Source organism: Meriones unguiculatus, chromosome 14 (genome assembly GCF_030254825.1).
Source record: "Meriones unguiculatus strain TT.TT164.6M chromosome 14, Bangor_MerUng_6.1, whole genome shotgun sequence".
Taxonomy (NCBI): domain Eukaryota; kingdom Metazoa; phylum Chordata; class Mammalia; order Rodentia; family Muridae; genus Meriones; species Meriones unguiculatus.
This window is the reverse complement of record NC_083361.1, coordinates 44,450,073-44,475,429: the sequence shown is the minus strand read 5'-3', so window position 1 is coordinate 44,475,429 and position 25,357 is coordinate 44,450,073. Positions and strand designations below refer to the sequence as shown.

Below are 25,357 nucleotides of genomic sequence, written 5' to 3'. Positions count from 1 at the left end.
TGTGGTGGTACATGCCTTTAATTCCAGCACTCAGGAGGCAAAGACAGTTGTGTCCCTGTGAGTTTGAGGCCAGCCTTGTCCACAGAGTGATTTTTCAGGACAGGCAGGGCTACACAGAGAAACCTTGACTCAAAAAACAAAACAAACAAACAAAAATTACTATTTGCTGAGTGTGGTGATGCACACCTTTTATCCCAGCACTAGGAGGCAGAGGCAGGTGGATTTCTGTGAGTTTGAGGCTAGCCTGGTCTATGTGGTGAGTTCTAGAATGGCTAGAGCAACCTAGTGAGAAGCTAAAAAACAAATAAACAAACAAAAAAACCAAATGCAAAACCAAAAATCTTTAATGAGTCTTGACTGTTTTTGTAGCAGTGACAAATAAGAGGTAATTGCTTTATTGAGGCCTAATTGGCACATAATTGGTTATAAACATATAGAGCATATAATTAATATGGTACATATGATGAAAATATCATCATGAGCAAAACTGTAAACAGTCATCATTTACTTTTGACACTTGAAACCTGCGTTTCTTGCCCATCCACTCCCACTTCTGCTGCTGTGTGCTACTTACCACTCCCTAGACTTAATGCTGGGTCATATAATTGGAGCATATTTAATCTTTTTTTTTTTTGAGACATGGCCTCTCTATGTATCTTAGGCTGTCCTAGAACTTGTTATGTAGAGCAAGCTGGGTTGAACTACGCCTCTACCTTCTCCGTGTTGGAATTAAAGGAATCTGCCACCACACCTAACTATATTTAATTCTTATAGAAGTTGTCAGCCTATTTTTCAAGGTTGTGCTACTTTAAATTCCATCAACAACATATAAGAATTACAATTTTACTAAAGTTTGTTACACTGTAACCATGCTGCCTTGAAACTCAGGCTAGTCTTGAACTGGTGGTAATCTTACTGTTTCTGCCTCTTAAGAGCCTTGAAAAATTAGCTTTTAGAATCTTAAAAGTATCCCATAATCACTGGATCAACATTCACAGAATAAGATATGGAGCATTATGCATTGGAAAAATGGTCTGGGCATTTAAGGAGCCTACATCATACTAAGTAGGCATGTGCATGTGTGTGTGAATGTGAGAGTAGTTCAAGGATTACAATGATGTAAGTAGATAGATGACATAGAGCAGTTCCTGGGATTGGGGCAGTGGGGGGAAAAAAGGTGCCATGAGTCAGTTCTTTTGGTTAAATTACAATGTTGATCCTACACACTCCCATTCAAGTGATCAACCAGTATTTTCATGCTAACCACCAGCTCTCTGGAGCTGTCTGTTGGTATCTTTATTAGTTAGTTATTGCTGCCTATCAATCCAAACCAAAATGAGACGGCAATCATTTATTCTTTCTCATATGCCTTGCTGATGTGGACCAACCTGACCCTTGCCTGCAGCTGTGAGTTAGCCAGGAAGTCAGGAGGGTAGCTTTGTTCCTGACCTTTTTCTTCATTGTTACCTCCTGCCCACCAGTCCAGGCTTCTTACCAAGGTTCATTCTAATAACTGGCATTATTCTTTGGTCAACACCATTCTCTAGGACAATGCAGATTCAGGGAGAATGGAGATGCAGTCACTGTAAAATGTGTGGACACAGGGAAAGGTGGAGAAAACTGGAGTCATTTTTCATTAATCTAAAAGATCATCAAAGTCCAACTTGCCAGTCATGATTCTCTACCTTCTATGTCATCTAGAAATTAGCTGAACCAGAGAAGTGAGCAAAATAGGACCCAGTTCCAAGACACTTGCGTGCCTGCTTGTCAAGTCCTCAGCATAGGAGCTTATTTAAATCAGCCGATTAGCAACTCCGGCTGTGTTTTAGGACATCACTTCCATAACATTAGAATAGGAAACAGGAAAACTATACTTGCTGTTTTTCTCTTTCAATAAACATATAATTCGTCTTTACAAGGATTTTCTCTCTTCCTCCCACACAGGCAAACAAGTGTTCTTGAGATTAGTCACATCCTGCAGTAACGTGTTCAAGAGACCTTCACACCTGTAACCGAGGATTTTCAGCAGGCCTCAATAAATTTTTCAAATTAGAAGCAGCCGAAGAAAGGCTAGTACTGGGTTTCCTGTGCATCCCGTGGAAAAGAACGCATGTCCAAGTGTAGCAAGACGGGCTCTTACCAAATCACAAGCCTTACCAAACCACAAACCTTTCCAAATTAACAGCTCCCTTTCCCCTGGAAACCTGCGTAAGGAGGTTCCCGCCCACTTCCGCCCTTTGCAGTCAGACCGACGGCCTTAGTCCCAAAGCTCCCACGTGAACGCGCCCAGAAAAATCAGATACCAGAGATACCAGAGGCACAGGGCTTGGTTTTTGATCAGCTGGTGGGCAAAGGCCTCCTTGGAAGATAACACTCCCCTCGTGAGGGCAAAGCGAAGCGCCGGGAGAGGCCTGCGGGGTGGGGCCTGAGCTGTGCCCGCCCCACGCGCGCGCGCTTGCGTCACTAAGCTGCGTCCAGGTTCTCGGCGGCTGCTCTGGTGCGGGCGGAGGTGCTGCCGAAGGCTGTCCCGAGGTAGACTCCTCTTGGCTCTCCCGAGGAGGAGGCGGCGCCCACTGCAGTCCCGGATGCACGAACTTCCCGCGGGACGTCGCCGGAGGCGGTGGCCGTGTGCGCGCAGGAGCGAGCTGCCCGCGTGCGGGTGTGAGCCGGCCCCCGGGTCGCGTCCCGGAGGGAGCCGCGTCGCCCGCCGGCCTGCGGCTGCTCGAAGGTAGCTACTTCCTGTAAGCGAGCTCGGGAGCTGAGCTGCGAGCAGTCTTGGCCGTGTTGGACGGAGACGGGCCCCAGGGGCGACTTTCTTTTTCGCGTTGTTCCGAGGTGGACGCAGCTTCCCTTAGTGAGCCGCAGTGAGGAAGTCCATGGTGAGACGGATTGCCATTCAATCCGGCAGAAGTCTGGCTGGTTGGCCCTGTCCGGTCTCGATAAGTTCTGTATATCAGTTTTATTTGCCCTCCTGAGTTTTTAGAAGATGGTTTCGGCTTGCTGTAACCTTTTGAGCATGCTTGTTTTAATTTTCCAGCACTTAAGAGGGTCGGCGAATCATCTTTTTCGTGCAGTTACACAAAACGCAATGTTTCGGGTTCATGCCTCTTTCATTTCTCTACTATTAGGTTGGGACTACGTCTTAAGTTCTGTTCCTTGAGCTATATCCCATGTGCCCTTCTGATACTTTATTATTGTATTTAAACCTAAAAGAGGAAGTCTGAAAGTAGAGAGGTCTTTTATTCCAGAACTGTGTGTAGGATCTCAGTTGACTAGATTTATAGTACTTGCTAAGCAGAACATAGACGCCAGTAACTATATTTCTGAAAGTATTTAGTAATTTTCATTTCTTTCACCTACTTCCGTATTTTCTTCTTTCTAGGGTGGAACTACTCTGCCATGGTTAAATACTTTAAATGGGAATAAAGGATAGCATTTCCAAGAAAATGAGAATGAATAAGTCGTCTCTATTTTTTAAAAGAAAGACCACATTAAGCTCACATGTAAGTTAAAACTTTAATTTCTAACAGTGTTGTTAAGTAAGGTTGGAGATTAGGTTCTGTAGTATTTATAAGTGTGAGTTTAAAGTTAATAGCCAAGGAACTGCGATGGCTCCCTTGGTAAAGTGCTTATAAAAAGTCAGGCATGTAGTAGCATGCATCTGTCCAGTAAGCTCCAGGTTCATTTAGAGCTTCTGTCTGGAAAAATTAGGTAGAGAGTGACTGAGAACGCTGGGTTTTCTTCAGTTGCCCACAGATGTGGTCTCACAAGGGAAGTCCCCTCTTCCTCCCATAAACCTACACCCTATGTGCTGGTTTGTACACACAGGAAAAATTAGCTAAGTGTAAAGTTAAGACTACTAAAAGCTTTAGATGTCAGTAAAAACCATACAAAAATAAAGACTTAAGAAGAGAACTTTTAGAACCAGCTCTGGTGGCACAGCACTCAGGAAACTGGAGTAGGAGAGTTTCAAGATGAAAGAGGCCAGCCTGGACTACATAGGGAGAGCCTTCAGCTTTAAAATGTTAAGATGATATGGCAGTCTGGAGAAGAGTCAGTCTGTTTGCTGAGTGGCCCTCTCCCGAGTGCCTGCATTGTGAGATGTGGTTTCTGTAACTGTAAAGGAGAAGTAGTCATATCTTCTGATATTTTGTAAAGTAAGTGGGAGCCCTTGTTACAGAGATAAGGAAAATGGTTCCACTTGCTTTGAAGCTATGTGAAGATATAAAATAATTTTCACGTGACCAAATGGTACCCCTTTTTCTATAGAAATAAAAAAGAATGTCACCTAAACTCTGACTAATTCATCAATATATGTTGTGGTATATCCAAGAACTTCTCCGTAGAGTGTGATCTGGTGATGGTGATGGGGTAAAAGACTTAGGTCAAAAGATGCAAGGTAACAGGTATGTAGAATAAGTTGTGAGATTTAATGTATAACATGAAGGTGAAGGTTATTGTTAATAAAAATTGTATTAGAGATTTTAAAAGTCCTTACTTGACAAACTACAAAGAATTCTATATACTTCTGTATTGTAGAACTAAACACATATTTCAGATTAAAACATACCCAGCTATAACATTTTAATTACCTAATTGTATTAATTTTGTGTAAATAAGTTAGAAGTTAATACTTATGTGATGTTCTTTGGTGACTGTCGGTAAAAATAACTTGTGGCCTGGCAAAACAAATGGATTGCAAGTGTGTTTTTGTCTCTTGGCTTTGGGTCTTGCATATAGGGCTTCCACATGGTCTGATTCGTGACGCTTTTCTATTGTGCTAGCTCACCTAACTTAGGATCAACCCTAGTACCCAGTAGTCTTTCCTTTCCCAGAAAACAGCATATTTCCTTTTATGTCAGAGCTTGCATTTGTATTGCTGCTTTGTTCTTTTTCCATCCCTTTCAAGTCTGCTGAGTGTGTTACCTCAAGGCCTTCTCCTTAACCCCTTAATGTACTTTATTTTTCACCACAGCATTTACCACTTTGCAGTGTCCTTTTATTTATTGTTTATCACTAACTCCAACTAGGAGGCAACTTTCATGAAGACGGGAGTTTTGGTCTGGGTTTTTTCTTTTCTTTCTTTTTTTTTTTTTTCCCATGGCTTTAACCCCTATTCATAATTACATGATGTACTTAGAACATTTTTGTTAGCTTAAGTAAATGTGACAGGAAAGCCAGTTCTTCACTGAGAGCCACAGTGAAGAAGGTTATGATCTGTATAATCTTAATACAGGTTAGAAAATACAGAGTGGAGCAGGCTGAAGACTAGAGAATTCATGAAACGACATTACTTTTGCTCCTGGAATTCAAACAGGTCTTTCTTACAAGACTGCTTTTTGATTGGGCCCTTTGCAATGGAGACAAGGTAAATAAACAAGGATACGTAGGAGTAGGTTAGAGTGGCAATACCCTGACCCTGGTAAGAATGCAGTGTATGTGAAATATTATGAAATAAGTTTCCAAAGTTAGGTATGAAACAAGTGAAGGGTCTTAGTTATTGGATTACAAAAGTAAGACTGGTAAATAGTGGGTAATCATTTTTTTTTTAAGTTTTATTTCATGTTTTTGCACATGTTAACAATTACTAAACCCTAAGTTTTTAAGCAGGAGAATACGATCAGCAGAGATGTTTTCTGTCCCAGCTGACAGCACTTATGGTTTAAATTGGAATAGTGCCAGGAGATATGGAGATACAGATCTGATTAATCAGAGCAGATGCAAGACCATGTTGTAAAAGTGGAATACATGTGGCATAGTTGTCTCTTTTGTCCACTTTGGGTCATGGTAATGGTGATGACATTGTCAGACCAGTAGGAAAATACATGGGGTAGAGAAGTTACCTACACTGGAACCCTGGTTTTAGCTGCCAGGTATCTGTTGTGACTACGAGACAGCCACTGGGAACAGGAGAGAACGAAAGATAAAAACCTGCATTGCATCCTGGTTCTGCTCCCTGTTGGTGCATGACAAGTTATTTAATGTCTCTGCCCGTTTTCTCATTCCTGACCTCTTTTACATATTTTCTCAAGTTTTTATGGAAATGGAATGTGAGAAATTGTCAATTTTAGATATATATTTGAGTTGGTGTAATTTTGATGGTAGTTTCTTCTTTGTCAGTTTGTAAAGAAAGTCTTAGTGTAGAGTTCATATATTAGAATACTACTATACCCACTGCCCATTCCTTACATGTTCTCTATAGTATAAGTAAATACAGATCAAATTTGTTAACTTTTCGAAACATATTGCACTTTGAACGTACATATACTGAAAGTTTACATGTTAAGTATGTAGAACCATACATACTTAAGAAATACATACATAATATGTAAAAATCACATACATAAATTGTGAAAATTTAGTTTGTTAAAATTTAGAGCAAGATTGAAATTACAAGTTTTAAAATGTCCTTAAGATTTGAATCGTGGCTAGTCACTTTAATTCCAGAACTTGGAAGGCAGAGGCAGACGTTTCTCTGAGTGTGAGGCCAGTCTCTACATAGCAAATGTCAGGATACCCACTGCTACATAGAGCGATCTTGTCTCAAGCAAAACAAAAGAAAAAGATCTGAATTTATTGAGCTAGGTGTGGTGGTGGTGTTGTACTGCTTTAATTCCTGCACTTTGAGGTAGAAGTAGGCACATTTCTGTGAGTTCAAGGCCAGCCTGGTTAATAAATCAAGTTCCAGGCCAGCCAGGGCCATACATTGAGACCATGTCTCACCACAAAAATTAAATTTATTATTTTCCCTATTTTTCATTTTCTGCTGTGTTGTCTTTGAACACGGAAACCTTTGGTGGAAGTTTCCATGGGCTTTTGAACTTCGCCTGGTACCTAATAGCTGCTCAGTACATTTACTGGAGAATCTCGTGTAAATGATAGTAACAGTTGGTGGCCATTGGCAGGTTACCAACTGGAGCCTAGATTTGCTTGGAAATCTAGTTGAAGTTAAATTTAGCAAGTTTTCTTTTTTCTTTCTACCTAGGCTGTGCAAAGGCTGTTGAGTCTCATTACCAGCTTTGAGATGTACCAGATTTGCACTGTGTAAGAAGGTACACATGTTAAAGCTTGAGGAAGGTGTTAAGTGTCCTGCTCTGTTAATCTCTGTCTTATGTCTTGATACAGGGTCTCTCACTGAACCTGTAGCTGTGCTGGCAACAAGCAAGCCTGAGCAAGCCTGTTTCTTTGCCTTCTCCCTCCTGTTCCCAGTGCTGACATTATAGGCATTGATGACTTTTTTAAACATGGATACTAGGGTTTGAACTTGGATCCTCATTTTTGCTAAGCTATCTTACATACCTCCTATGTTGTTCTCATTCAGCTGTCAATAAGCTTGGCCCTGTCTTATAAAAAATATCTCCATGGCATCCGCTCAACTGCAGGTGGTAGACCTTCAGTTACAGAGAGTAGTAATAGGGTGTGACCAGATCAGAGACTAGCAAAGCAACTCATTTATTTCAGGATTTTCACACATACATCCTGCTACTGAACAGTAAGTCCAGATGAGATAATCCATTTTCATAGTTTAGTGGCCGGTTGCTGCCTTAGAATTTTAAGACAAGCCTCCCATTCCTCCCCCAAGTGGTATATTTCCAGAAGTAAGCAAACTGAAAAAGCAACCTTAATTCTAGAAAGCCTTTTAAATCAAATTTGTTACCACAAATGAGTGTTTTTCTGGGAAGCCACCACAGATAACTGTACAGAAATTTTAATTTTGAACATGGCTGCCTTGGCTAGAGATCATATCTAAAGACCTAGGTTCGTGTAATTTGGCTGAAATACAAATACACCTTCAAATCCGGAGACATGCAAGCAGATCTAAGTTCAAGGCCAGCCTGGTATAGAGCAAATTTCTGGTAAAGAAAAGCTTAGGTGCAGGAGTAGTGGTACATGCCTTTAATCCTGAACAATGAAGGTACAGTTAGTTTGTAGAAGGAAGGACCCATGTTTGAAAGTGATGTTTAATTGAATGGCAGAAATAAAGATAAATCAGAGAAAGATTTGACAGAATAGGATATGCCCAACTCTCACAAGAAGAGAGGAAAGGGAAGGTACTTAAGGGACAATGCAAAGAGAGAAGAGGCAGTTTTACCGGTATAGTAATAGTCAGGTTGCAGAGAGAGGTTGAATTTGAGAACAAGCTAGGTCAACACAGAATGAGCCAGAGAATGAAAAGAAGCCAGGAGATTAGAAAAGACTGCTAAGCAGAGCAATTCAGAGGCAGAGAGAAAAAGCCAGATTTACTAAGTTAGTTGGGAGAGGAGTTTGAGCCAAAATAGTTGAGTTGTACCAGCCATCCCAGTGCTCAATAAGAACCTGAAAAGAGTGGATTTATTAAACAGTAAATCTCAGAGGCAAGAAACATTCTAGGCCTAGAGTAGATTGTATGGTAGCTAGAAGCTTTCAGGACTAGGCCTAGGTTAGCAGAAGGAGGCAGTAAGCCCCCAAGACAACAACTGAATCAGATGAATAAAAGTTACTTTTACAGGTAACCAAAGTAATTGTCTGTAAGGAGCTTAGTGGTTTTGAAGATGAAGAGGTTTGTGTTGTTTTTTTTGTTTTGTTTTGTTTTGTTTTTGTTTTTTCAGGGAACTTAGACTTGGCTCAGTGGTTAAGAGCACTGTTGCTCTTGCAGAGGACCAGCATCACAACCATCTGTAACTCTTATTGCCGGAGACCTGACACCCTCTTGGGTACTGGCGACACACATGGATATATGCATGTAGGGAAAACACTTACACAAAATAATTCTTTTAACATTTTTTTAAAAGTTTGTCTTCAAAGACAGATCAGTATTTGAGATTTTCTAAAACCACATATACATGATTGAGTCATCTTGCCCCCCAAAACCCTCTTAGCTTTGCTTGTATAGTATACAGATAAAAATAAAAAGAAAAGGGAAAATAGATTTTAAGCAGTGTCATGAAACTTTAAATTGTGAAGGAAATTTTTATATAAGGCATAATAGATGAAGGAGCAATTAACTTTTTTTTTTTTTTACCCCCTTGAGACAGGGCTTTTCTGTGTAGCCTTGGCTGTCATGGTCTCACAGTGATCTGCCTGTTTCTGTCTCCCCGAGTGATGGGGTAAAGGCATGAGCCACCACACCCTGCTAGGAATTAGCTTTCGTTGACTTTAGAATAAAATGAAAGGCTTTCTAGAATTAAGGTTGCTTTTTCAGTTTGTTTACTTCTGCAGATATACCAGTTGGGGGAGGAGTGGCAGGCTTATTTTCAAATTCTAAGGCAGCAACCAGCCGCTAAGCTAAGAAAATGAATTATCTCATTTGAACTTAAATGCATAAAAGCATTATTTTAATCATCCCTTAATCTTACTGGGTAGGGGGAGTCAGTTCTCATTTCACCACCCTGACACTGGGCATATAAGATAAACAGTTTCTTAGTTTCTTTTACTCAAACCAGAGAAAGAGAACATTGTACACACCATGCAAAGCCTCATGGGTGTGGTATTAGAATAGGATAAAGAATTTGGGAAGCAGTCTTTTTAATCAGAGGAGTATCTTGTGGTTCCTTAAAGAGTTGGGATGGTTTGATTTGGTTAAGTTCTTAGGCTGGCAAAGTACTGAAGCTCACTATGGGTTATAGACAAAACAGTGCCTGGTTACTGTGATAAAGAAATAGTTTAAATTTGGGATTTTTATCAACAGAAGCTGAGTGTGGAGAGGACTTTGTGGTCAGACAGTTCAAGGTTTTTCTAGCTGAATCAGACAAGGCAGGAAATATTGGTGGTGTTTGTATTCATTTTTTTTCATACTGTGGCTGGCTAATTTTATGTCAGTTTGGCACAAGCTAGAACATTTTGCAAGAGAAAACCTCAGTTGAGAAAATGCCCTTCCTAGATTGGCCAGTGGGCAAGATGGTGGTCCATTTTCTTATTTGTGATAGATATGGAGGGCCCAGTTGGCTGTAGGCCATGAACCCCCGGGGCTGGTGGTCCTGTAAGAAAGCAAGCTGAGCAAGCTAGTTAGCAGCACTTCTCCAGGCCTCTGCATCAGTTTGCGCCTGTTGAGTTCCTGCCCTGACTTTGTTTAATAATGGACTGTGAAATGGAACTGTAAGCGAAATAAACCCTTTCCTTCCCAAAACCTTTGTGGCTGTAGTGGTTTATCACAGCATGAGAAAGCTTAAGATATATAATACATTTTGATCATATTCTTTCCCCTCCTACCACTCCTCTTAGATTCCCCCAACTTCATATTCTTGTTGTCTGTCTCTGTCTGTCTCCCATAGCAACAACCAAAACCAATTTTAAAAAATCAGAAAGACAAAACAACAAAAAAACACATACAAAAAAAGTCCATTTTACATTGGCTAACTGCTCCTAGAGTGTGTTTGATATACATACTGTAACTCCATTGGAGAAATCTGACTTTCTTCCCCTTCTCAGTGCTGGGATTTTGTCTGGTTTGAACTTATGAAGTCTTGTGTGTGTTATTACAGTTTGGAAGTTCATATCAGTATCAGCCCTGTTATGTCTAAAGATGCTTTTTCCTTGGAGTCATCCACCACTTCTGGCTCTTAAAACTCTTTGGAGCCTAGGTGTGAGCTAAGTGTAACAGCTGTGAGGGCAGCCCTTATGTGAGGGGAGTCACAGAGGCTTGTCTTTTTTTTTTTTTTGAGACATGGTCTTACTATCCCAGGTTAAACACAGAACTTGCAATGATAATGATTTTTTTCTATTTGATATTTAAACACATTATAGCCGATCACAGCCCCCCCTTCCTCCCAGGCCTACCCTTATGTCCCCCCAGCCCTCATTTCTCTGCTCCCTTTCTCCTCAGAGATTGGAAGAACCCACCCTGGCACATCAAGTCAAAGCAGGACTAGAGCATCTTCTCCCGCTGAGGCCAGCCGGGCAGCCCAGCCGTGGGAAAGGGATCCAAAGGCAGGCAACAGAGACAGCCCCCACTACAGTTGTTAGAACCCACATGAAGAACAAGCTGCACATCTGTTACATATGTGTAGCATGCTCTTTGGTTGGTGGTTCAGTCTCTGGGCCTCCATGGGCCCAGGTTAATTTGCTCTATAGGTCTTCTTGTGGGGTATTAATCTGCTAAGCACATTAATTTTATAAAATCATGTTCTTGATTAGAACTTTTTCATACAGGGTCTGATGATTTCACACCCCTTATTCCAGTCTTGCCTCTTATCAGTCTTGCCTCTTATCACCCTTCCCAATGGTATCATCAAATAATCCCCTGTCTCCTTTCATGTCAATTATTTTATTATTACTAGCTTTTGTTAGTTTGTACAAGAATAAGTTTCATTATCACATTTTCATATAAATATATTTTGACTTTCTATTACTCTATAGTTATCCTTCCTCTTGCCTTTTGATCACTCCTCTTCCAAGTAGTTCTGTTTTCATCACACACATGTACACAAAAAATAGATTCTACATACAAGAGAAAATGTCTTATTTTTCTCAGTACCCTTTTTTGCTCCCCATTTCCTTGTCTTTTTTTTTTTCCAGGTAGTCCTCTCTAAAAAAATTTTTGTCACACATGTGCCTGTGTGTGTGTGTGTGTGTGTGTGTGTGTGTGTATGTGTATGTATGTATGTATGTGGAAATTAGAGGACAGCAGCTGTCCACCTTGTTATGTGACAGGAGTGTTTTCATAATGTGTGTGTTTTGGTTTTCTTCCAGAAACAGGATTTTTTTTGTGTGTGTAGCTCTAGCTCTCATCAAACTCAGTTTGTTAACCAGGCTAACCAGGCTGACCTTGAAATCAGAGATTCATCTGCCTCCACTTCCAAAGTGCTGGAATTAAAGGTGTTTGCCGCCACTGCCTTCCCAGACTCTGACCATTGTCATTGCATTTTGCTCATATCTAGTGTTACTACTTCCTGGCTTAACTTTGATATTTTTCAGTTCTCAAGTTTATAGGCTCTGATGATTGGGTTCCATATTACAATACTGATCTACATGATGAAACTATTTATTACATATTAATGGCCACTTCAGAATAGATAGTTTTTTAGGGGCAATTAATATTCATTCTATTCATCTGTATTGATCTAAAAAACATGAAGCATACTTGGAAGTTGCCAGAGAGCTGTGGGCATAAAAGGCCAATAATTTGCTTTAGGTGGCTTGCTTATAAACAAGTAAACCAGGCATGCTGAGTGTGATGGGAACAGTGTAAGCAGAGTTCTTTTTTAAGAAATTCTGATAGTGTATAGAAATCATTTTCCATCTTGATCAGAAATCCTACATCCTTCCCTGCATGTGTTTCTGTATGCATGCATCTCTGTAGCTAGTGGTTATGTCAGATTGGGCATAAGGAAGTTATGTTTAAACTTGAGGTGAGAGGTGTTTGAGCACATAGAGCAGTACCTTATATTGTTTAGTGTTTTTCTTTTCTTACATGTATCTGTTGTAATTGGAGCCTGACAGTCTCCAAACTCTTTACCTAGGACTTTATTTTTACATCTTGCCTTAGGAGCTGCAGAGGGAGAACTAGAATGCCCTTGGAAGAGCAATCCAGGAAGTGTTTTGTATAGGTGGCAGCTGTTCATTGAATAGATGAATGTTATACTGATGCTGCTGCCTTACCTGTTCTCCTTCAGAGGATGGACATTATCTTACACTATTGGGGCAACTTTGCTTTTGGGACCTGATAATGATTTTTGCCCTGATATTCCCGCAGCTTTTCAGTATTGAAGGTGTGTTTTAAAACATTTAATGTGGAAATACTAAGTCATGCACAAAAGTTTCTACATGCACATCTTTATTTTTCAGAAGTCAGGTGAATACTGGGTATGGTGGCTCTCTCATACCTTATAATCCCAATATTTGAAATGCTAACACAAGAGCTGTAATGCAGTTTTGAGGACAACCTGGGATATAGAATAAAAGCCTCAAAAATTAATAAAGTTCTAAAAAATTAAAATAAGTAAAAAATGTTGGTGGGTTTTATTTGATTTTGTGCAGTACTGGGTCTCAAACCTAGGGCTTTACAGCTAAGCCCTATTCTCAGCTCCCATGCTGGAAATTTTATATTTATTGTACAAAGTCTGTTGAAGTATTTAAGTCAGTTATCTTAGGGGATACATAGGAATAAACATCATTATAGCTCACAGGTTGAATCAGCTGTGATAATTTTGTATATTTCCCTGTGTGACATCAATGGGCTCTGTGTGGTATGCTCTTCACAAGGTGTATTGGTCAAGATTCTCTAAAAGAACAGAACTGTTTGAATGAGTGCATCTATTAAAAGAGGATTATTATTATTATTAGTTTTTCTTTTTATGGGTATTTTGCATGTATGTATATGCACTGCATGTGCTTCTGGTGCCCATGGAAGTTAGAGGAGGGTACCTAATTTCCTGAAGGCTGTGAGCCACCATATTGATGCTTGGAATCAAACATGGGTATTCTTTTGCAAGATGTCTCCGTTTGAGAGGGAGGGTCTCATGGGAGGGCTAGAGGGGAAAAAGGGAAGTTCAGAAGAAGTGATGTAGTTATGTATCAGTTAAAAAATACATTAAGGTAGGCAGTGGTGGTGCACACTTTTAGTCTTATTTCTCAGGAGGCAGAGGCAGGTGGCTCTCTTCAAGTTTGAGGCCAGCCTGATCTATAGAGCTAGTGTCATGACAGCCAGGGCTACACAAAGAAACTCTGCCTTAGACAAACAAACAAAAAGGAAAAAAGAAAAGAAAAATAGGAGAGGGGGAACCCCAAACAAAACTGAAATCCAGAGTCAGACAGACAGACAGATGGATGGGGGTGGGGGGTGGGGCGGGACACAAACAAAACCAGCTGGTTCCAATGTCAGTGAAAGAATGGCAACACTCAGATGCATGAACTTGCCAGAACAGATGAAGGCAAGCAGATGAAAAGCAGTTTCTTCCTTCTATGTTCTTTGATTTAGGCTGCCACCTTAAGATGTCACCCATGTTTATGGTGGGTCTTCCTGGTTCACATAGTCTGATCAAAGAAATCCCTTACAGGAGAGCCTGGAAGCTTGCATTTTCTTGATTTTAGATGCAGTAAAGTTGACAACTGAGATTAGCCACCACATGTGGCAGGATATAAAGGAACAAGCAAAGTGTGTGGGATTTTTGGTCCATATACAGAACTAGAAATGTGCCACATACATTTTCTCCCCATTTACCAGAGCAGGCCTTGTAGCCAAATCCAAAATAAGTGGGATGAGAGGTATCTTATTGAAGTGTATGGGAGTCATAATGAACCTCTACTGGTCTTTTTCCTTTTTTGGAGTGCTACTAACTCAGTGTGGTAATATTGTTTATTGTTACTATAGTACTATTTTGTCCTGTTTGCCTCCCTGTTGAAGACTAATCGATATCAATTTTGTTTTGTATGTGCATTTGCATGGGTGTATCTTTTGCTGGGGAATTAAACCTAAGGCTTAATTAGGCATGTGTTTGGCCCTGAGCGCCTTAGCCCTTACCATTTTATTCAGAGGGTTAAGATAATATTTAATGCCTGCAGCATACATGTAATAAATACTATTTGAACAGAGGTATTATGGGGCCAAGTATGGTGGCATAGATCTGTGATCTTGTACTCACGAGGGTGAGGGAGGAATATTTTTACTTCAAATCCAACCTGGGCTGCATTAGTCTGGGATGCAGAAAACTGGGAAAAAGTATGTTTGGGTTTTTTTTCCCTTCTGCTTATATATTTTAGTTTTTACACTAGTGAGATTCATGAGTTGGCTCACTGGAAAAATAAATGTTCCATCTGTCAGCTGTGGGCTGAGCGTTCTGGTGCCATGGTCCTTATGTTTTCTAAAGACCAACAATATTACACTCCATAGACATCTTTGTTAACATTGTTATCCTTTACTAACAAAATAGTGTGAAAACTGCCTTTTCTCAGCATGTTTCCAGATAGGCTAAGTAGATAGATTATCATATACTTTATATGTCCTTAGAGATCCTTTTCCATGCCCCTCTAGGGGTTTCTCCCTATGTTGTCAAAGCTGGCCTCAAACTTCCTCCTACATCTACCTCCTGAGTGCTAGTATTACAGGTGTGTATTACACACCTAACCTTATGCATATTTCTTAAAGTATAGTATATGTAGGAGAAAAATTTTAGTATCTCTATATAGAGATAAGTATATAGATAAGTATATTGGTAACCTAGATTCATGTATTGTTACATTTAATTTTTTTTGGTTCTTTTCCTAACAGCAGAATTATATTATGGACTATCAGTTCAAGTAGAAAAAAGTTAAAACAATACAAAGCCAGAGTTTATAAAATTAATCCAAACTTGACTTTGTATTACATTACAATTTACCATAATTAGAAGAAACATAATTAGGTTAGTGCTAAGTTTAGATAGTATATTTGTTTCTAATTGATAGCAGTAAATACTGTTTTTCCTTTATAAGGAGAGAAATATTTGAATTGTATTTGGGCTGTCATGATCATTTTGTGAAAATCTCACTTTATTTTTTTATCATTTAGATTTGAAGACTGTATCATCCTGTCTCCAGTACAAGCAGTTTTTCTCTGTTCTGTGATCAATGTCACTCACAGGAACTTAAGTAACAAACGAAATGAGCCTGGGGCGTGGAAAATATGACTTTTATATTGGTCTGGGGTTAGCTATGACCTCCAGCATTTTCATTGGAGGGAGTTTCATTTTGAAGAAAAAAGGCCTTCTGCGACTTGCCAGAAAAGGTTCCATGAGAGCAGGTAAGTTTGTCCTTAATAGGTATCAGAAAGTACATGTATATTCATACACTCAAGTTCTTTTGAGTATAGAAGACTGTTCATTCTTTGCCAATATATTTGAACTGTTCAAGAGATTTCTAAACATTAATGAGAAAAATAAGTTGTCAAAATCCTTAACTGCTTACTTCTATAGTTACTGTCAAAACAGGAACAGGACAAGTGCAGTGCCAGATGAGTCTCCAGAGCTTAAATTTTGTCGTGTTTGTTCAAGAGGAAATGGGATCTGTGAATAGAACTAGGCTTTTATTAGAGACTTCTACGTTAAACTTTTTTCTTGAAGATTTTAAATTGCACGAAGGAAAAAATAGTTTTGCTTGGTTTGAGTATTCCACTAATTGACCTGAATGGTGAAGGTTGTTTCCCCCAAATTGCTGATATGTTATTAGACTAGAGGATACTCAATGTAACTGAACTTGAGTTCAATCTATGGACATCCACTACATTTCCCAGCATTATGAGATATTTGTGCTTAAATTCTGTAGTCCTGAATATGTTTCATTTTAGATCTTATTGGACCACATCTTTGGCAGTCAAATGGGTCACTTTTCTTCCTGTGCTGTCTTTGTGGCCAGATCTAATTTAGGAATGTTAAAACATAAAACAGTCTTAAGTTTTAATGGATAAGGGAGAAACATACTAGCTTTTTTTCAATAGTCTTTTAACCTTGTTCTTAAGGTATCCCCTGTTATATTCCTAAAGCATAGGCTTGTAAAATTCATTCACTTTGGTTTTCATTGACAATGGCTGAAGTACCAATTGCTTCCTGACTTAGTTTGGTCAAGGGGAAAGCCAAGGAAAAAGTAGTTTTTTTCCTGGTAGCCTAGATTATGAGTAGTTCTCTGTTTTTGTAGGACCATAGTGTCTTCTCAAGTGGGGCTACATCTAAATAGCTTTCCTCTTTGCAGACTAACTCATTTGAAGTTGATCTACTTCTGCAATCCCCTCCTTTCAAAAAGAATCTTATTCTAATTCAGTCTCTCCTTGAACTTACTCTGTAGCCCAGGCTGGCTTCAGGCTTGTAGATGCATCTTGCTGGAGACTTCTAGGTGCTGGGATTGCTGGTGTGCACCATTCTGCCCAGCTTTGTTACTTTTTGTTGGTTCATTTTCTTATTTATTAAAGCTGCCTTTTAAAAAGGAACTAACTACAAGAGTTAAATTCTTTAACTCAAGAGGATAGTACAAATGTAAACATTTTTGAAGAATCTCCTGATCCTGGCAACCATGAAATACCAGAGAAATCTTATAATCAGATATTTTAAGATCTGTGATTATGTAATAATTTTTACAGGCTTTACAAGAGAATGATAATCTTTCAAAGAAATAAAATATTTCTTTGTTTACAGGTCAAGGTGGCCATGCATATCTTAAAGAATGGTTGTGGTGGGCTGGACTGCTGTCAAGTATGTATAGAGAACATTTCAAGAAAGCTATATGTTAAAATATTTACATATATTGTTGCAGTTCATATTTGCAAATTTTAAAACTTAATATTTTTGTTTTTATAAGTTAACTTCAAAGTAGATTTAAGACTATAAACGTAACTTAGTTAATTGCTTATTTATTTTGAATGATAAGATCTTAAGAAAAACTAATCTGCTTAAAACATTTTTGATAAATATTGCCTTTAAAAACACTTCCAGGATCAGTACGTTAAAAAGTGTGTGTGTGTGTGTGTGTGTGTGTGTGTGTCCGGGGAGGAAAGAATAGAGTACTTGCCTAACATGTAAAATACCCAGGGTTTGATTTCCCAGCACTGTGAAAAAGAAAAATAAATTGGCAAATGAAAGTTTGTAGGAAAAACCAATCTGATTTTTAGTTTTTTTCTTTATTAGCTAGCTCTCATTCCAAATTGAAAAGGAGGTATTTATTTGATAAGATTGTTCATGCTTATTTTGGACACTACCTTTATGAAGATGAGTAAAGGTGGCTGGAAAGGTGGCTCAGTGGTTAAGAACACTTGTGCTGCTTTTGTAGGCAACTGGATTCGATTCCCAGCACCCATCTGGTGGTTTACAACCACCCATAATTCCAGTTCCAGGGTCTTTAACACCCTTTTCTATCCTCCATAGGCACCAAGCATGCTTATGGTATACATACATACAGTCAGGTAAAACTCTCAAATACAAAATTAATCTTTTAAAAATGTGAAATAGGCTAGCAGTGGTGGCACACACATTTAATTCCAGCACTTAGGAGGCAGAGGCAAGCAGATCTCTGTAAGTTAAAGTCCAGCCTGGTCTACAAAGCTAGTCCAGGGCAGCCAAGGCTACAAAACAGAAGGAAGGAAGGAAGGAAGGAAGGAAGGAAGGAAGGAAGGAAGGAAGGAAGGAAGGAAGGAAGGAAGGAAGGCAGAGGAGAGAAGAAAAGAAATGGGTAGGGAAGCTGAGAGTGTGCACTTGGACTGGCAACACACCTCAAAAAAGAAAAAAAAAGTTGGGTTTTTAAAAAGAAGGATCCTGTAAAAACTTGTGAAGTTTACCTCTATACTGATGTCAGCTTCTTTTAGTTATATTTGTTGTCTTGGTTTACAAATATGTTTATTACCTTTACACTTAATTATATTTAAAATTAAAACTATAGATCTGTTTCTTACTGAGTTGGATACCAGATGTTGGTGATTTAAAGTCCTCATGCATACATTAAAGAAGATAAAGAAGTTATTGGACAACAGTGTAGCTGAGATAATATGTAGGGTTATATAAAATGCAGGCATATTCAGATTGAGTACATTCATGTCTGAGAGGGGTTTTTATTGTCCATTTCTTTAGTGGGAGCTGGTGAAGTGGCCAACTTTGCTGCATATGCATTTGCTCCGGCCACGCTAGTGACCCCACTAGGCGCACTCAGTGTCCTCGTAAGGTAAGACTCTGCATTTCACCTAAAAATGGTATTTTAGTTTATAAATTACTAAAGTGCTGATTATATGTCAAAACACTTGAATAACCTTGAGGACTTTTTAACACTCTGCAGTAATGTTTTTTCAGAGTTGCATTCTTTGCACAGTTATTGATTTGTGGGACAAAATCACTTTATACTTCTGCTTGTATTTAGGACCAGCATGTTAGTGATTTCAACTTTAGAAAACTCCAAGTTGCAGGCTGTAGAAATGGCTCAGAGGTTAAGAGTGCCAGCTCTTCTTCCAAAGGTCCTGAGTTCAATTCCCAGCAAACACATGGTGGCTCACAATCATCTGTAATGAGATCTGGTGCAGGCAGAATATGTATAAATAATAAATAAATAAATCTTAAAAAAAAATCCCAAGTTGCAACTTGCCCAACATTTACCATTCAGTATGCACATACTGTGGTTAGTAGGCTTCATTAACTATTATAAAACATCAGGTCTCGGTTTGGGTGGTGCAGCATGCCTCTAAAAACTGGCCTGAGGTACTTGTTTTGCAAGACCAACTTAAAACTTGTCCTGTTTTGTTATTGTAATGATTAGTACAAAATAGCTAAGCCTATTTGAAGTCTGGATTTTTATTACTATTTTGAAAGTTGAGAACTTTTAATGCCCTTACTAGTAAATTATATATAAAATGTGATTAGGCTAGAGAGATGGCTTAAAGGTTAAGAGCACTGGCTGTTCTTCCAGAGGACCTGAGTTCAATTCTCAGCACCTACATTGCAGTTCACAACTGTCTGTAACTCCAGTTCTAGAGGACCTGGCACCCTCACACAGACATGCAGGCAGAACACCAATTCACATAAAAATAAATAAATCTTTTAAAAAATTCTTTCTTTAAAAAAGTATGGTTATTTTTTTTATCCTTAACTTTTCTTGTATTACACTATGATCTTCTTTGTTTATTTTGTACTTTTTAGGATTGGGTTAAAAACCCTAAGACCTAAGATATAAAAACTTGTAGTTTATAGGTAAATTAATAATTAGATGGTCCCAGTCCATAGTTTATTGACTCTGTATTTCCAAGTAACTTAAAATGATTGTAGGCAAATCATAAACAATTAAATCAAAATAGAGGGGCTAGCAAGATGGATCAGCAGGTAAAAACACTTGCTGCCAAGCTTAATGATGAGTTCAATCCCCAGGATTTACATTGTGGAAAGAAGAGAACCTACTTGTGCAAGTTGTGTTCTACTCTTCACAAAGATAAGCAGAAGAGAGACAGATGGGGTGAAGGGGCCTAAATGAAATTTTAAGAAGGCTAATGTTAGTACAACAAAGTGTGTAAACTTGAAGCATTGGTTTAGATAGGTATTTTATTAAGACCTAAATTTTATAAATTAAAGTTCTTTATATTGCCTATTTCATATAGAGTCTTAATAGTAAAAGGATGGTAAATGCAGGTTCAGTGTATGTAAAGCAGGTGGTTCATTTTGCTTCAGGAGATTTAGGACAAAAGTCTGACAGGTGTAGACTAGATTCTGTGGTTCATACCAAAATGACAGTCTTAAGAGAAAAGCAGTAGAGAAGGCAAGACAGGAACTTTAATCAATATGCTTGAAAGGCAAGGGGCCAGTGTCTTCTGGGGTTACAGATATGAACTCCCAGGAAGCCAGAGTATTCACAGCCAAGCCATCTCAGTCAGTCTCTGATCAGGCTGATTGATTAGAACAGTACTTGCTTCTGTGGATTGTTTGGAAGATTGTTCACACCTAACCATGTTTATTGATCAGATTTGATCCTTCAGTCCAAGGTGATTGATTACAAGTTGTATTCACTGAGCAAAAGAGACAGGCGTAAAATGGAAGCAGAGGTCACATTGCAGCATAACAATTGGATGCTCACAAGTTCAGGTGAAGAGTCAGTGCATGCTAGCAAAGCAATGCTTAAGTCCTTGTTACAGTCTTACTTTCGAATGTACATTTTCTTTGTTAAAGCAAGAAGTATTTTTGTGTGAGCTCACAAGTCTTTAATTTTAAAAGTTTGAAAAATAATTTAAATGTTCAACTTATTATTCTTCCTTTTAGTGCCATTCTGTCTTCATATTTCCTAAATGAAAGACTTAATCTTCATGGGAAAATTGGGTGTTTGCTAAGTATCCTAGGGTCTACAGTTATGGTCATTCATGCTCCAAAGGAAGAGGAGATTGAGACCTTAAATGAAATGTCACATAAGTTAGGTGACCCAGGTAAGAAAGGCTTCATTAGTGTTACTGTACTTAATATTTTAACTTAATTTTTATTTTAATATATATTTTTTGTGTACATATATGAATTATTTTGCACAGGTTATAAGAAAGTTCTCTCTCATGTGTCCCTAGCCTCTTGTCTTTTTTGTTGTTTAATTATGTTTTAAATATCCAAATAATATGCTTATATTACTGTTTCTTTGACTGTAGTCATTATCTGGAACCTATTATATTATACCTAAATAGATTTAGTTCATTTCTTCATGTTGCCCTTACAATAAAAATTTTATTCTTAAACATTATGATTATTTCTTTTTTTGCTGCCCCCCCCTCCCCGACAGAGTTTGTCTGTTTGTCTGTGTAGTCTTGGCTATCCTAGACTCACTTTGTAAACCAGACTGGCTTCACACTCACAGAGATCCGCCTGCCTCCGCTTCCCAACATGCTGGTATTAAAGGTGCGCACTACCACTCTCAGCTTTTCCCTCTTCTTTTATTTCCACAAAATTTCACTTTATAGCCCAGGCTAGTGCCTAGTGTCTCAAATGCTAGGATTTTAGGTGTACATTACTACTCTATCTTGAAATTTGCCTCAACTGATAGTTATCTTACTTGCTTAGTTATTTAGAACTCTTTCTGGTTGTCTGGTTCTGCCCTAAGTTATCTTGAGGCAGCCTGGATAGACTATAACCCAGTTGTCTGGTTCCCGCTCACCTTTCTATTGTTCCACAAGGTTGTAGCATGAGTGTTCTCTGCTCCTGAGCCATATTCTGATGCAGTATGTAGAATCCACCTTTGTTTGTTTGGAGACACACAACTCTGTTCTGCCTGGAACTCTGTACACACTAATATGGCCTCAGACTCAGAGACCCACCCACCTCTGTCTTACAGGTGATTAATGGCGTGCACCATTCTTTCTTTCCTTGTTTCTGTCTGCTTTAATAGCCAACCTCCATTTGTGGAGTTTGAAGAAGCAGAATGATTTTTCGTAGTCTTGGTATGTTTTCTGTTTTTTGTTTTGTTTTGTTTTTGTGTGTGTGTGTGTGTGTTTTCCTTTCTTTTTGGCACAACCTCTGATAGCCCAGGCCAGCCTTCAACTTTTTATATAGCCAAAAATAATCATGAGTTCCTCCTGCTTCTGCCTCCACTTCCAGAACGCTAGGGTTACTGGTATGTGTTCCCATTCTCTGTCCTTTCCCCTTTTTCATCTTAAAATTTATGTATTAGCTGCTGTGGAGTACAAATTGTTGGGAACTGTGCCTGGCCCACATGAATTTACAGTTGTCAGGTAGGATGATTAACCTCTAGTCTCTGTAGTCAACCAGGACCCCAACAGTATTTTTATGTCTCTTAATGACTTGTTAATTATTCTGATACTAGTTTTGTTTTCAGATGTGTCCTTTTGAGGGAAAACAATTCACAACTACAGCTTTTAAATTTCTTTGGTTGTTTGAGACAGGATTTCACTGTGTGGTCCTGTCTGTGCTGGAACTCACTCTGTAGACCAGGCTGGTTTTGAACTCATAGAGATCCGTCCTCTACTACCACCTTGCTATATAACTCCTGATTTTTGCAGATGCAAATTGTTGAACATTCAAGGGTACTTCCTTAGTTTACACTGACATCTGCTTCCCTGGTCTGATTATCATTTTCCTGTCCTTTGTGATTTAGAATACTTAGTACGTTTAAGAGACTACTTTTAAAATGGTGGCGGTGCAAACCTTTATTCCCAATGCATGCAAGGCAGAGGCAGGCAGATCTCTTGAGTGCTAGGCCATCTGGTGAACAGAGTGAGTTCCAGGATAGCCAGGGCTACACAGAGAAACCCTATCTCAATAAACCAAATAAAGATGTAGTGGTGTATGGTTTTGTTTTAACTATGAAGCATATTTTAATTTCATACTATATAGTTTTAAAGTGTTACTAAGGACTGAACCCAGGGCTTTGCACATTCCAGGAAAGCACTCTGCCCCCAGCCTCCAATGTGTACTTCCGATGTATTTGTTCAGGTGTGATTTTGCTAGAGGAATAAGAGAAAAAAACTAATTTTTGTTCTGGGTGACAAGTCACCACCTGAGTGACTTTCTTGGAGTCACGGTACCTCTCTTTGTTGTGAATGAGCTATTTTCAATTAGCAACTTGCAAATTTCTTAAAATAATATTTCAAAATTAAGTCATCAAATAGTCAATTTAATAGGCAAATCTAAGGATACAGCACTGGAAGATAGTAAGAAAGGTATATATGAGTTTGTGTGTGCATTATGTTTCAGTGTAGCTTTTTCTTTGCTTCCTCCAGGTTTCGTGGTTTTTGCGACATTTGTGGTCATTGTTGCCTTGATATTCATCTTTATAGTGGGACCTCGACACGGACAGACGAACATTCTTGTCTATATAACAATCTGCTCTGTGATTGGAGCGTTTTCAGTCTCCTGTGTGAAGGGTTTAGGCATCACCATCAAAGAGTTGTTGGCTGGAAAGCCTGTTCTGCGGCACCCCCTTGCCTGGATTTTGCTGCTTAGCCTTGTGGTCTGTGTGAGCACACAGATTAATTACCTAAACCGGGCTCTGGACATCTTCAACACTTCCATTGTGACTCCAATCTATTATGTGTTCTTTACAACTTCAGTTTTGACTTGTTCAGCTATTCTTTTTAAAGAATGGCAAGATATGCCTGTTGATGATGTCATTGGGACTTTGAGTGGCTTCTTCACAATCATTGTGGGGATATTTTTGTTGCATGCTTTTAAAGATGTCAACTTTAGTCTAGCAAGTCTGCCTGTATCTCTTCGAAAAGATGAAAAGGCAGTGAATGGCAATCTCTCTAATATGTATGAAGTTCTTAATAATAATGAAGAAGGCTTACTCTGTGGAATTGAGCATAATGGTGAAAATATCTCCCGTAGAAATGGAAATCTGACATCTTTTTAAGGCTATGATTGAAAAGCTAACCTATAATTCTGTTATAAAGTGATTTAAAATGAGTATCAGAATGTATCTGAAAAAAACTGTCCTCAAATAATGTCCTCTAAAGACAATCTTTTTTAAGTTTCCACTAATTTGGATCAAGAAATTACTTTTCTTATATTTAAACAATGGTAGCTCACTAAAATGACCTCAGTACATGGCTAATTTCTAATAACATTGTATTATTATAAAGGTATTTTTATTCATTCTCCAGAAATCGAAATGCACTAATGACAAATTTAAACCTATAAAAATGTTTTATTTTTTTCATTGGTGATGAACATTAAAATGTATATTGTAATCCCATCCCATCAATCCCTCCTCATACTAAGGCTTGTTGACTATAAATATATATGTGTGCGTATGAGATTCCAAGAAAATAATTCTCAGGTGGTGTTTTGTACCCAAACATCTGGTTTCCCACTCAAACTTGATGGCCTCCTTTTTGGAAAACACCACTGTGCTGTAGTCAGTACTTGCTATGTCCATAGTGACTAGAGCTCTGCATCATCTAGCGTGAGCTCTTGGACCCTTCCAGTGTATGTTTATAGTGGGTTAGTTGTTATTCAGCCTTTAACAACTCTGGGATGTCAAGACAACTTCTGTGGTTTGTTTAGAAACTTGGCTTGAATGAAATGACATTAGAACAAAGTCCTGATTCTGATTCCAAATGCTTAAATTTAAAATGTTTGTAAAATGCGGTCTCTGAACCAAGAGGTTTATTTTGCTTAAGAGTTTGAACCTTACACATTTGGTTTTTTAGAAACTGTGAAAAGTGTTTATAAAAAAATGCAAATAGTACAAATGCAAAAAGTACAAAAAGCAAGGCCAGTGTAAGGAGTACTCTCCAGCTTCAGACCTGCCTACTTCCGAGTCATGTGTTGGTCTAAAAAAAAAAAAAATCACTCTCCATCTGACCAGCAAATGACAGAACTGAGGTTTGGGCCTATACCTATTTCCTGTTCCTTCCTATGATTGCATAGTGACTTTGTACTGGTTTTGTGGGGGAAAATTTTTTTTTTGGGGTAGCTTTATTATCACCACTCTAAAGAGCCCTTACCTTTTTTTTCTCTGACTGCCTCTTTCTGTGTAACTCCTTTTTGGCCAAATACTGAGCTACATTTCCAACCTTCTTATATAACTTAAATGCCAGAGATAATAGGACCTCTCCCACCCCCAGATATATTGTATCTGTTTTATGTACTGTTATCTATCTTATTTTGCACATAAAAAGCCAATGTTCATTCCCTTGGGGATGAAACATTTCCTCTTTGAGAATGTGGGTGTGTACGTACAACACTTTATATATATATATAATCTTGTAGGTAAACATTTTATTTGGCCTATCAATTGGTAATACAGTTATTGACTTTTAAAATCTACACTTCATAGGTTCAGTACAGATGCCATTATGACTGACTATTCATATCAACAAAAATATTTTAGGTAACTTTTTGATAAATAGGCTTGTTAAAGATGTAATTCAGGTTTACAGTACAGCAGAATAGTACTTGTGTTTTATTTTCTGTGTAAAATAAAGCTCAAAGCTTTTAGACTTTGTTTCCCA

At 38.6% G+C, this 25,357-nt stretch overlaps 1 protein-coding gene across 3 annotated transcripts; it reads left to right on the top strand.

The window, feature by feature from the left end:
- The first annotated feature begins 2,059 nt into the window (after positions 1-2,059).
- Positions 2,060-25,357, top strand: Nipa2 (NIPA magnesium transporter 2). 3 transcript variants are annotated; one of them, XM_021652636.2, is made up of 7 exons: positions 2,060-2,728; positions 3,383-3,503; positions 15,464-15,694; positions 17,079-17,135; positions 18,504-18,594; positions 20,667-20,827; positions 23,123-25,357. In XM_021652636.2, the coding sequence occupies exons 3-7, from the start codon at positions 15,556-15,558 to the stop codon at positions 23,752-23,754; spliced, it is 1,080 nt and encodes a 359-aa protein (XP_021508311.1). In that variant the 5' UTR covers positions 2,060-2,728; positions 3,383-3,503; positions 15,464-15,555; the 3' UTR covers positions 23,755-25,357. The 3 variants fall into 3 exon arrangements, with proteins under 3 accessions (XP_021508311.1, XP_021508312.1, XP_060223215.1); XM_021652637.2 differs by having other exon boundaries at positions 2,060-2,879; XM_060367232.1 differs by lacking the exons at positions 2,060-2,728; positions 3,383-3,503 and adding an exon at positions 4,388-4,406.

Excerpts from the sequence above, each read along its gene's own strand:
- Nipa2 (XM_021652636.2), top strand. The coding sequence starts at position 15,556 with ATGAGCCTGGGGCGTGGAAAATATGACTTTTATATTGGTCTGGGGTTA. Across the intron at positions 17,136-18,503 it reads GTGGGCTGGACTGCTGTCAA|TGGGAGCTGGTGAAGTGGCC; the intron begins GTATGTATAGAG and ends CCATTTCTTTAG. Across the intron at positions 18,595-20,666 it reads GCACTCAGTGTCCTCGTAAG|TGCCATTCTGTCTTCATATT; the intron begins GTAAGACTCTGC and ends TCTTCCTTTTAG.